Source organism: Ambystoma mexicanum, chromosome 2q, assembly GCF_040938575.1.
Source record: "Ambystoma mexicanum isolate Mex_15411 chromosome 2q, UKY_AmexF1_1, whole genome shotgun sequence".
In the NCBI taxonomy this organism is placed as follows: Eukaryota; Metazoa; Chordata; class Amphibia; order Caudata; family Ambystomatidae; genus Ambystoma; species Ambystoma mexicanum.
The window spans coordinates 596,940,093-596,953,139 of NC_090924.1; the positions used below are offsets into that span (position 1 = coordinate 596,940,093).

General features: G+C 49.2%; 1 protein-coding gene across 6 annotated transcripts in view; it reads right to left on the bottom strand.

Annotated features, from left to right (window-relative positions):
* Nucleotides 1–13,047, bottom strand: part of LOC138569611 (sodium channel protein type 5 subunit alpha-like) — a 1,199,462-nt gene that overhangs the window by 815,725 nt on the left and 370,690 nt on the right. For all 6 annotated transcript variants that reach the window (XM_069647738.1, XM_069647737.1, XM_069647740.1 and 3 more), the window contains exon 3: nucleotides 8,741–8,861. In XM_069647738.1, the coding sequence (XP_069503839.1) occupies nucleotides 8,741–8,861 (121 nt within the window). The remainder of the gene's footprint in view (nucleotides 1–8,740; nucleotides 8,862–13,047) is intronic.

The window sequence follows — 13,047 nt, forward strand, 5'->3', positions numbered from 1 at the left end:
GGGGTAGGCAAATAGCTAATGTGGAGGGGTTAAGGGGGACCTGCAGGGGTCTCCCACCGCATATATGTGCTGCAAAAACTACCATTAACAAAATAATTTTCGCACACATTTTTTCGAGCAGATCACATAGAACCGCCATGTGAACATCTAACAGCCATGTCTCATATTGGGGCGAGGACTCCACGTAAGGCAGGCTGTTCTAAGCCAGGATCGTGAAGGAATGGGAGGAGCCATGGAAGGGGGTACTCACTTCTGTGAATACTAGGTTCGAAACACAGAGCATCCGCGCAGTGATGGGAGTGCTATGTGTGTGTTTCGGAAGACCCGATCGCTCGCCCTTGTTGGTACAAAGTCCACGTGTGTGCAGTCTCGGACCGCAATCACATTGTGGAAGCCTGCTAGAGCATAGCATTTTGCAGTGAACCAATTTAGGGGCACCGGGCCAGTTGGGAAGGAAATGTGGTGGTGCATACATCCCATGTTGGCCATCAACACATGTGAGATAATCTGGGAGAAGAAAGGCTGGGCGATGCCATGCGCTAGGGCCGCCATGCGCTGAAACAGGTCAGTGGCACAGAAATCAAGCCCTGTGAGGTGTTTCTGTGGGGAGGGAGTAGCTGTGGCGGGCTGCCTTTTGGGTTCAACATAGACCTCAATTTCTGAAGGTGGTGGGCAAGTCCAGAAGGTAGTGGTGAGGCCCTGCTGATCAGTGAGGTTTAGCTGGGGGAGCTTGGGCCTCTACACCATCAGTGCAGTGGCCCTTGGGTTTTCCTATCCCTCCTGCTACCCTGGTGCCTCTGTGGGAGGGGATTGCGCGCAGGCCAATGGGCTGATGGCAGGGCCCTGCAAAACCGGCTAATGGCATCCACCTGGGGGGTTGGGCTGCGGGGCAGGTTGACGGGCAATATGCACTGTGCAGTGCAGGCTGATGTGCTTCCTGAGGGGTGCTGCTGCTGCTCCAAATGGGCCTGAACCAGAAATCTCAGAGGCTACCGCATGGAACAAAAACAATGTGGTTTTGTCCACGATCTCTAAAAGTGAGACTGTGCTGGATGCGTGCTTTACGTGCTGTGCCCACTCTGTAATTGCTCGTGTGTTCCATGGGCGGCGGCCTCCGGGTGCTTGCACAGGTTCTTCCGCTGATTAGGCCCTACTATTTGAATGGACAGTTGTACTCATACGAATAGCACCTGCTCTGAACACATGAAAACAAGCGCAGCAGTGCTGTAGTAGCCCATTAGGCCTTGTTCCCGAAGTGCTCAAGGTAGGAGTATAAGGTATGACGTAAAGGCACCTGTTTAATCCGTCTGATTGAACTGCCTTGTGTGGGCGATGCTTATGCGTGATTTTCCAGGGTGTTAAGTCAAGAGGTTCGCGTTGTACGATGAAGCAGAAAAGAGCGAGGCGTAAACTGCTTAGGCTTTTTTTTGTGCTTCGATTTTATGCTCTGTGGAAAATGAACAGTGAAGTGAATTAGGGGTAGCATTTTAAATCAGTAACCCCCTTCACTCGGTCTTTAAATCTGTGTACCTAGAACAACGGAATGGAACTACATATGTGCACTCTACTTTTAGGGACCACTAGGGTTGCATGGCCAAAGGAACCATGCACGCTCTTTCCATTCTTGGGTGACAAGCTCTGTCTCCCTCTTTCTCTCCGATTGGACAGAAATGGTCCCAACATTATTCTGAATGCTCATATGTACTCCTCTGAGGAATGGCTTCTGCTCATCTGCAAGACCTGCCAGCAATTAAGCATGTGACTGCAAATGGCTACCTCTGCTTTAAGCAATTGGTCACTGGCCACCATGGCTCACAGGACAGAGTGGGGAACCTCTGATTGGACCATTGTGATGCCACGCTTTCTCTTGTTAGCCCTGGGATCACCAACTAGTAATGGAAACAAAGCAATAGCCCGTCACTGATGGAAACAATCCACAGATTGTGGATAACATATTCTTGCGGCCATTTTTTGTGTCTGATCCGGAGCTATTATGTACGCTCCTTGCTGTCGTTAGCGCCGAGGGGGGAGCCTATCCCTGTGCTCACACATGGCACATATTTCCGATATCACAATCTAATCCATCCCAAAGCAATATCTGAAACGTTCCCCATTTGATCTTCTTACAAATCCTCTCACAGCGGGTGCCGTTCCCATCAGATTAGAAGCTTGGCATGCGTTAGACATGGCGCAGGGACAGTGCACAGCCCTATCTGGCTCACAAGGCAGCAGATATTCCAAAGGATTCTGTGACGATTCGCTAGGCATTATCACTTTCATGAGGGTAGGGAGATGCGGCCGCTACCCAAGAGTCTCCCCATGGGTGGTTTAATGGAGGAAGACCTCATGGGGAAGCACTCCCCTCCTGGGGACAAGGACAACCACCTAGGGTATAGTCCACTACATCACATCCAACCCCAAACCTCCTTGAGTCCACCTCTCTTCTTCCAACCTTTATCTTGGACCTAAACCTATGTACTGCTGAAGGGTTTAAAACCTTATGGGAAACAAAAATACTGAGGCGAGGACAGGAGGACTAATCTGCAAAGTACTGGTACAAGGTGGCCCCACAGAGGCCTAAGTATTGAAACAGCAAAAGAAACAAAGGACTCAGACTATGGGCTAGAACAGCACTGGCAACAATGTATAAAGATCGACAATGCACTACGGTCTTGGTCGAGACCGGCCACGATAGGCTGCAGCTGTGGAGCAGACCCGTTGCGGGAGCTTCGAACAAGTCTTAGAGACCCGAGAGGAAAGAGGGTCGAGAACCCCAGCAGTTGGCTGAGGGTGTTCGTCAGCAGGACCACAGGAGCGGACCCATGCACAGAAGGAGGGTGAGCTGAAGCAAACTATCGGTGGGATCGCTGTCCCATGACATCAGCGAGAGTGAGATGCCGGAGAAGCTTTGCAAACTACCCACAGTTCCAGGAAGTCCCAGCGATGTGCTGAAACCCATGTCAGGGTAAGGGGTGGCACAGGAAAACCGGAGGGGATGCAGAGACATACCGCTTGCAGGAGAAGTCAATTGACCCTCAACCACTTAGCCAGCCTATTTCTAGAGAGGCACCCCAAGCTCAGAAGTCCCTCGGACCTCCTCCTCTTCATAGGAGATAAGACCACTGACCACCGGGGAAGGGTCGAGGACCCTTACCACGAGCGGAAAAGCCTTCGGAGGGATGCCCCTCACCACACTGGCGGATATAAGAGCAGTGCCCACTAGGGAAGGGTTGAGGACCCCTACCACAAATGGAGAAGCCTGAGATAGTACGCCCCTCACCACAGTGGCAGAGATAAGGCCAATCACCACCAGGAAAGGGCTGAGGACCCCTGCCACAATCAGAGAAGGCTGAGCACCGTAGTGGCAGAGATAAATCCAGTAACCATGAGCAAAGGGTCGAGGACCCCAACCAACACAAGGGTAACCTAGGAGGGAATGTCCATCCTTTCAGTGACAGAAATAAGCCCACTGAGCACAAGAGAAGGGTCTGGGGTCTAACAAATGTATTACAAGCAATAGAGGAAGTCTTCCTCACCAGACTGGCAGAGACCAGTCAAGCAGAAACCTGAAGGGAACTTGGGACTCTATGGAAACTTGGGGAAAGTCACAGAATAATCCCCAGGATACTTGTGTGGAATAATACTTACAATCTATGGATTGAATACCACGGGAAGGGAGTCATTCCCCCTGGTGATGTACTGAACTATATTGGAACGTGCCTACCTTAATCAGGAGAAGGGAGTCATTCCCCCTGGTGATGTACCGAACTATATTGGAACGTGCCTACCTTAATCAGGAGAAGGGTGTCATTCTCCTGGTAAAAGTATTTCTGGAACTCTAAGCCAGGGGAAGGGAGTAATTCCCCCAGGATATATTTTGTAAATGAAAGCTGCTTGAGACCACACCTGTACGCCAGGAGAAATTGAGTCATTCTCCTTGCAAGGAACTTTCTGTGGAGCTGTATTTTCTCTTTAGTTATAGAGTGAGTGATAGTAGGAGCTTGTGACACATGACGGTGGACATTAATTTTGGCAGACATTCTGACAGCCAATTGTTAATAGTTCTGAGTCAGGGAAACCCTGCATAGACTTTGGGATATCTAGGTCTTTGTTTTCATCACTTTAATATAATAAAAGTCTATGATCAAAAACATGCCACCTTTGTATCAACCGCCTCCTTCGACTTCCTTAGAGTTCACTTACAGTCTGCACTGCCTAGGGAACTTGAATATTCCAGAAGGTTCTAATTGCCAGGTGCTGGACACTTGCCCACCTCACCTACATTAAATTATGTGCCGTACCTGGGATGTCATACTGTTACAGCAAACAGGTTTCCATCATGGAAGTGGTTGAAAAACAGGCCTGTCTAAAACGCTAAAAAAGATACAGGTCTGAATACCTATGAATGTCATTATTTCTTATAAAGTTGGCGGTCTGCCATTTCAGAATACTCTGTCATTCACTTTTTCACCAGTAGAGGGGGCAATAATATACCATCATGGCGCCAGTTGTCTTCACACTCCCTGGGAAGCTCACTGAGCTGAAGACATACTATAAGCAGCACTGACTTCCATCACCAGAAAGGAATTTTTCTATTATTTTGTTGGAGGGTGTCCCTTGGTGGCTACAGTTTAGAGCATTACTATGGGTATTGCTGCTGTGGGTCTTTTTTATCTCCTTTCACCTTGACATCACACTGCAATCGGGCAACCAATAGGACCCACTGGAGTGACTCGGCCCCCGCTTCACACCAAGTAAGGAACTCTGCTTGGGTTACCTGAGTGCTCAAGGCTATTGTGTACTAGCGGCAGAGGGGGTAACCTGTTTCATATTTGTTTCAAGCTTCCATCAAGTAAAATAAACTGTCTCTTCTGTTTGTCGTCCCATCTTCCTGCCAGTTTGAGGCTAGTGCTGGTAGTGATAATCTGGCATTCTGAGCGGCAATAATTATTGAAGTCAATCTGAAGATTGGGGTGCAGAAAATACTGGACTCCAGATTAGTGGGGGATACCTTCCATGCCGGACAGGTTACAAGGGTTTTGGCCCCAAAGATAGATCATGGGAGCCACCAAATGTTGGTTCACGCCCCAAGGTTAGTCTGCAAATTTCATCAAGATATCCCAAACAAACCTAAAGGGGGACGTTGGACCTAACGGAGGAGATACTGTCAGGATTGTTGGCTCAAAGAAAGGAGTTCGCAGGGAGTGGACAAAGTATAAGAAATGGGCATTATCAGGAAGGATAAGAAGGTAGTGACTATTAGATCTAATAGTTAATCTTACTAGTCCAAGATGTCCGCTCTATTTGCTGAAACTAGACAGGAAGTAGTAAATCAATTCCAGGATAAAGGCCATCTAGGACCTTTATTAGGACTCTGCGCCCTGAGAATGGTACTTGGCAGCATTTCTTGTTGACCTGTGTTTTGGCATGATTGTATGCCTGGTTTCTCCAAGTGCAGATAGCAAGTTTTTTTTTGTTCCTGCTCCCTTAAAATATCCCTGGTGTTCTTTGTCCTGATCATACATGCCAAGACTCCTGATTTTTCAATGCAAAAATATTTTTATTTTTCACGTTCTCCCGCCGAAAATAATTGTAGCCCCAATGCATTCCTATCTGAAAATGTATGTCTCCCGATTTCCCTGATGAAATCTCCCTCCCAGTTGTGTCGGAATGTTGGCATGTATGCCCGACTCCCTACATCCATCCTTGCATAGAGAGTAGTTCTGCCAGCAGGTTGGTCAACTGGCCCATGCACACACGCTTTAGACCTGTTCACGTCCTCCCTGAACTCCTGTGCATGAGCTTTTCATACGCAGTGTTTCTCTTTCATAGTGGGATCCCCTGTTTACACTCTCACTGGCTCCTAAATCTGGTTTCCTTCCACCATTGAGTGCATGGTATTAGGACCATTGACAGGGATTGCCTGGCCTTTGGGTGTGCTTGAGTTCCTTCCAAGTTGTACCTCTCTGGGTTTCCCACTTCCCATACTGTCACTCAGGTCATCGTATAATTTCTTCCTCGCCCTTATTATGCTACAGTGGGTTTGCCACCTTGCACCTTGACATCGCACTGCAATCTGGGAACGCCTAGGACTCACTGGCGCGATGCCTCCCCTTGCTTCTCACCGGGTAAGGAAATTATTCATTGGTTACCACAGAGCTTAAAAGTACTGAGGAATAGCGGGAAAAAGTGATTACAGGGTTCTTACTTGTGTTAGGTCCCCAGCATGTAACGGGGGTCTGGCACTTCAGGGGATGTCATCCCCTCTTCCTGGAGGGACGAAACTAATATTAGTAATTGTAGTCCAGCCTACTGAGAACCCACCGGGAGGCAGCGGGCAGATTAATGACTGCGGTCTCGTTCCTCACTCTAGTATATCGAGGCCTGATGGGTGTCTTGCAGCACATACTTGTTCAAACCAGCAGATTGTAAATGGAGCTACTACTCCCACAAACAATGACAGTATTTATGCATGTGCTACTGAAGCAAAAAGTAGTACCTCATGCCCCCAGTGTAGTAAAATGGTACTACAAAATGAGGAATATTTGTGAAGGCCCTAGGACTCTAAATGCTCTGGAAAATTACTGTTACTGGGCCTCATTACGACCCAGGCGCTAATGGGTTAACGGCGCCGTAAAAGGCTGCGGCGCCGTTAACCTATTAGCGCCTAATTACGAGGTCCCTTTGCGGGACCCGACCTTAACAGCTGGTGTGGACCAGCCGTTAAGGTAGGGACCCGCAAAGGGACCTTGGTGCTAATTACGGTACCGCAATTTGCGGCACCGTAGTTAGCGCCTTCCCCATTCCCATTGAGCCCTATGGGGCAAAAATGGGAATGGGGAAGGGCCATGGAGGAAGGGGGAATTACCGCCCCGCCAACCTTGTAATGGGGTGGTAATTCCCCCTTTCTCCATGGCGGAGTCGGTAACTTACCGGCATGGACCATGGTGCTAATAGCACCATGGTCTTCCGCCAGGGTCGTAATGAGGCCCACTGTATGTGGTAACAACTACTGAGTGGGTTGGCATTACCTAAGATAATACAGTCAAACTTGTAATGAGGCCCATAGCGTTTGTACTTGTCAATTTTATAAAGGTGTTCATTTCAATTGCAGTCAGGCCAGCTGCCTCGGTTCAAGAATCCCCAAGGAACTAGGTGTTCTACTCGCAGACATGCGCTCAAGAGAAGATTCAGAGAGGAAAGGTCACTTCACGCCTATGTCCAAGGCAAAGGACTAAACTCACCCTCGTCAAAGGGCCTCTCACACTAAACTCCATCTCACTGTCTGTTTTCCTCAGCCTCGCCATCTTGTCAAGCTATATATCCCCTCTGTCGGCTCCATACCTTTGAAGCTAGCTCGGCCTTACTTTACAAAATCCCGGAGGCTCGCCAGTCTCATTCCTTGCCCTTCCCCCTGTTGATAGTAACACCCCCTAACTTTGGAACTCATGACAGGTCATGCTTGACCCTGTGCCCTGCTCAAAGCAAGCTTTAAGGTCCTGTCTTTTTGCTATGACAACCTGAAGCCCCAACCTTCCTCATATGTTACTCCTGTGCCAACAGACCCTCCGATTGGGTGAACATATGCTCTACAAGTACCAAATAGAAACAGAAATGGTATTATCCAGCTCAAGAGTGCTGTATAAATACCTTAAATAAATATATTTTATTTTTTTATGAACTGTGTTGTTGTTTTCTACCAGCGTCTTGCTATTTTTAACCTCTGCCATAAATACAGTTATTTCCCATGTACATATTTTTTTTTCTTCTCCAAACATATGTATACAATTTCCCCTCGGCATGAGGTTGGTTTCCATTCTTCGAGAAATGCTTTTCGTGGCATGGGGACATTGACAGCCGGTCATTACATGCTGATTCGCCTCTTGACCGCAGGCTGTTGACGCACACACACAGACGCACACACGCACGCACGCACGCGCACACGCACGCACACAGACATGCCTATAATACAGCCGCTTACTTTCCTTTTGATTTCTACGTGCACGCAGTGCCTCTTTCTATTTCCATAGAGCGCACACACACACACGTTTGTCATACTGTCCCTGAAGTCAAGGGTCACCGGGTCAGCAAGCCATCTGGAAGGTCACTCCTAACATTCAGGGCAGAATGACACCTCGCTTCATCAGGTGAGGCCTAATGGACTCGACATATCATCCGGTTGAAACCAGCAGATGGCAAAAGAAGGCGTAAATTATACAGACGGTTCACAGAGCCTAAGGTTTGTGTCCTGCTGTAAATGGCAGCATATGTCAGCCTTAATGAACCAGTCTGCCATAGTTTACGCCGTAAAGGATGTACTTTACGGCAACTGGGGCATAACACTGGGACAGCCAAGCTATTTATCCTTGTTGCATGCTACCAGCCAGCAGTTCTAACAGGATCAAGGCTATAAGATAAAGGTCCCCACACGCACAAATATTCAGAATGCACCCAAGCAACAAAGTAGGGACACATTCCACTCAAAGACCCCTCACATCTGTGCAGTGTTTATGATATGGCTGCGCTCGAAACATTGAATCGTTTGGCATTTTTGATCTGTCTTTCTCCAGATTGTCCCACTGACTCCAAAAGGCTCTTTTTGACCCACTGGGCGTCCCAGACAATCAAAATGAAAGCATATAGTAGAAAACAGTCCATACGCCCAGGACGGTGTCCGCCGGGTCAACTCCTACCGTGCTGGCCAAGTTATAAACTGAAAGAGAAACCACCTGAAAAGGATATGCATGGACCAAAATTTTAATTGCAGCTCTTCTGACGGGGTTGAAGGGGCTTATTATATACAATGCAGGAGTGGCACTAAATCGGAAGATTGCCTTCCCTCTGTTCAGTACTATAAATGTCTGAAAGAAAAAGGAAAGGAGAGAACAGTCAATTCATGCAAGTTACACATTTTTCAACAATAAAGAGTTCCATTGATTTTACTTGATCAGCTGTTTTTATATAGCACTCATGTCACCTACAGTGTTCTCCTATAAAGGGGACTTTGTCTAGCAGTTTGCCGGACCAGTCCTTTTACGCGGAGTCACACCGATGTCCATGTGGCCTCTTCCTCTTTTGCAAGGCCACATAGTTTAAAGTTATAGAAAAGCCCCCAGCATTTGGTGCGGTATAAAAGCTAATGCCAGTGGAGCCGTCTATAAATACCAATAACATAACATACCGCAACCCAACAGGTACAGCATGCGCCACAGCAAGGCAAGTTTCACCCCCACGGAATTGGGTGCAGCAGGGCAAGCTTCCCTCACACTTTACTAATACAGCCCGGGCTCAGTAGGGCAAGGCTCACTCACACAGAATAGCTACAAGATGGGCCACAGCAATGCAAGCTTCACTCCCACGGAATTGGGTGCAGCACGGCACACTTCCCTCACAGTTTACTAGTACAACCTGGGCCGCACCAGGGCAAGTATCACTCACACAGAATCCGTACAGCCTGGACCACAGCAGTGCAAGCTTCATTCACACGGAACTGGGTGCAGCAGGGCAAGCTTCTCTCACATATTACCAGTACAGCCTGGATGCAGCATGGCAAGCTTCCCTCACACTTTACTAGTACAGCCTGGACTCAGAAGGGCAAGTGTCACTCACACAGAATCGGTACAGCCTGGACCACAGCAGTGCAAGCTTCACTCCCTCGGAATTGGTTGCAGCATGGCAAGCTTCCCACACACATTATTAGTAGAGCCCATGCTCACACAGAATAGATACAGCCTGGAGCACAGCAGTGCAAGCTTCACTCCCACGGATTTGAGTGCAGCATGGCAAGCTTCCCTCACACTTTACTAGTACAGCCTGCGCCACAGCAGGGCAGGCGTCACTCACCCAGAATACACACAGCCTGGACCACAGCAGTGCAAGCTTCACTCCCACAGAATTGGGTGCAGCGGGGCAACCTTCCCTCACACATTACTAGTACAGACTTTTCTCAGCAGGGAAAGCTTCCGTCACACAGAATAGGTGCAGCATGGGCTATAGCAGTGCACAATTACTCTTGCAATGTCATAGCACTGGCAGCAGCAGTGCAAGCGTCGCACAGTTGCAGCAAGGGCCACAGAAAGGAAAGCTTCACTCTCATAGAACAGCTTCAGCAAGGGTAAAAAAAAAGAGCAGCATGCACTTAACAGGGCAAGCTTCACTCCCACAGAATGGGCCTGAGAGTGCAAGCTTACCTCATATGCAACAGGCACAGCATGGAACATGGAAGGGCAAGATTCCCTCTCATGGAACAAGTACAGCATAGGCCACAGCAGTGCAAGCCTCATGCACAACGAATCGGCACAGCATGGGCCCCAGCAGTGCAAGCTCCATGCACAACGAATAGGCACAGCATGGGCCCCAGCAGTGCAAGCTCCACGCACAAAGAATAGGCACAGCATGGGCCCCAGCAGGCAAGAACACTCATATGGGTTTACAGCAGGGCAAGCTTCCCTCACACGGAACAGGCATAGCATGGGCCTCAACAGGGCAAGATTCTCTCTCAGGGAACGAGTACAGCATAGGCCACAGCAGGGCAAGCTTCACACACAACGAATAGGCACAGCATGGGCCCCAGAAGTGCAAGCTCCACGCACAACTAATAGGCACAGCATGAGCCACAGCAGTACAAGCTTCACACACAACAAATAGGCACAGCATGGGCACCAGCAGGAAAGTTCACTCATAAGGGTTTACAGTAGGGAAGGCGTCCTTCACATGGAACAGGCACAGCATGGGCCACAGCAGGGCAAGATTCCCTCTCAGGGAACGAGTACAGCATAGGCCACAGCAGTGCAAGCTTCACGCACAACGAATAGGCACAGCATGGGCACCAGCAGGAAAGTTCACTCATAAGGGTTTACAGTAGGGAAGGCGTCCTTCACATGGAACAGGTGCAGCATGAGCCACACCAGAGCAAGGCTATCATACGCAGGATAGGAACAGCATGGGCCGCAGCAGGGCAAGCATCCCTCACACGGAACAGGTAGGGCATGCGCTATAGCAGGGTAAGCTTCACTCTCACAGAACGGGCACAGCGCGGACCACAGCGGGACAAGCACTCCTCACACAGAGCGGGTACAGTGTGAGCCACAGAAGTGCAAGATTCACTCACACAAGATCTGGCGTCAGGCAGCAGCATGATCCTCCTAAATTGCACACACCGCACCAGACAGGGTCCGGCTTCAGAATGCACCACTGTCCCCTACACTGCACGTGATAAACAAGCTGCATAGCCTGCATGTCAGAGGAAGGGAGAGCTGCACAGACAAAAGCAAGAAACTACTGAGGAGGCGTGGACAGATATGGAGACCGTGAAGGTCATATGTGTTACTGTGAAGCAGGACAGTTACAGACAAGAGGGGGAAATGTACTAAAGAGGCAAGTGTAACGTCAGGTCCATGTGTCAAGAGAAGGCAGTAAATATGCAGAAGGGATGGGGCTCCAATAGTCAGGCAGGGGACAGCTGGGAGCCAAAGACGGTGCATGTGTCACCAGAAGGTGGAACATGACTGGTCATCAAAATGAGAACACATGAATAAAACATGTGGGTTTTCAGAGCTTTTGGAAGTAGCTTCAAAAGTAGACAGGCTCAGTCTTTCACACTCATCCGACAAATCATCCCAACTTGTCTAAAAATGTAAGTATTTGTGTATAAATCAGCCAACCCCACCTTGCTGTAGAAAGGCATCTCCCTTTCCTCTAATCCCCTTTGTTTGTACATAACAGTTGATGGTTGAGGGGGTTCCATGTTGGCTGCAGAGAAACCCTTAGGGGTCAGATGACACCTTGTGCATATGATAATCCCTGATAGCCCCCCTCTACATCTGGAAGGGCATCCTGCAAAGATATATAAATGCTGCATACCTGCTCCTGCCCTGGTATAATTAGTTATCTCTGGCACAAAACATTCCTAGGCCCTCAGACATACAGCAGCACCTAGTAAGGGGAAGGAAGTTGCGCACATTCAAGATTGCAGTGTTACTGGTTGCCTATCCTATCCCCCTGCCCACACTCTCTTTCAATGTCAGCACACTTCCCTCCAACCTTCCTGCAGTGGTGACACCCCTGAAGGCATGAGGCATTGAGCAACCAGCTTCATGGGGCACATTGAGGGCAATCCCCGATTACATTTTGCTCATCTTTTCACTGTGAAGAAACCCCAGCATGGTTCCAGCATCATTCTGGAATGGAAGTTATGGAATCGCCACTGGTAGCAAGATACGGGTCACAATTAGGAGGGAGGCAGATTCCAATTTGTCCTGTGGTTGTGTGCACTGGGTGATGGGAGTTTGAAGCTTGTAAGAGACACTGGCCTCATTACGAGCATGGCGGTAGCCGTGCCTGTATCGCAGGCACGGCTACCGCCATGCTCGCTAGCGGCTCCCCACCCGCGATCGGGCAATAACTGGCCCATTACGAGTTGAATGGGCCGGTAATTGCCCATTCGCTGGTGGCGGTAACGCCGGGCACCTGATCCCCATTCTGCACCATAGGGTATAATGGGGGTGGGGAGCATGGTTGCACCGGCACTGTTCATAACGGTGTCGGTGCAATCACGAATTATGCTCGTTGGTGGCGCACAGTCGCCAGGTAAAACCTGGCAGGCTGTCAGGAACCCGCAAGCAAAACTCGTAATGCGGCAGAACGGTATGAACGTTGCTGGTGCCTTACTTGCACCATTCATACCGTCACCGCCAGGGTCCTAATCAGGCCCACTGAGGTAAACTTCCAGGAGACACAACAACCAGGGATTCTGTCCTTGCCCTGATCACCTGATTAATGCCCGACAAACTCTGTCCTATGCCCCAATGGGCTTCGCCCTTACAGACAAAATGTCCCAGCTGGCCACTGAAAATAGCACCTCAGCCTTTTAGAGTGAGGTTTGAGATGGTAATGAGCCTGCAACCTACATACTAAGGACGATGAAAGTGGGGCCTGGGGTCTTCATAGCTGAAGCAGCTGTTAGAACTGGAACTTCTTGTCTCCCATAGCTATTAGCGCCTAGTACTACGAGTGGATTCCCCAGACTGCCCTCTTCCCGCAAACTAC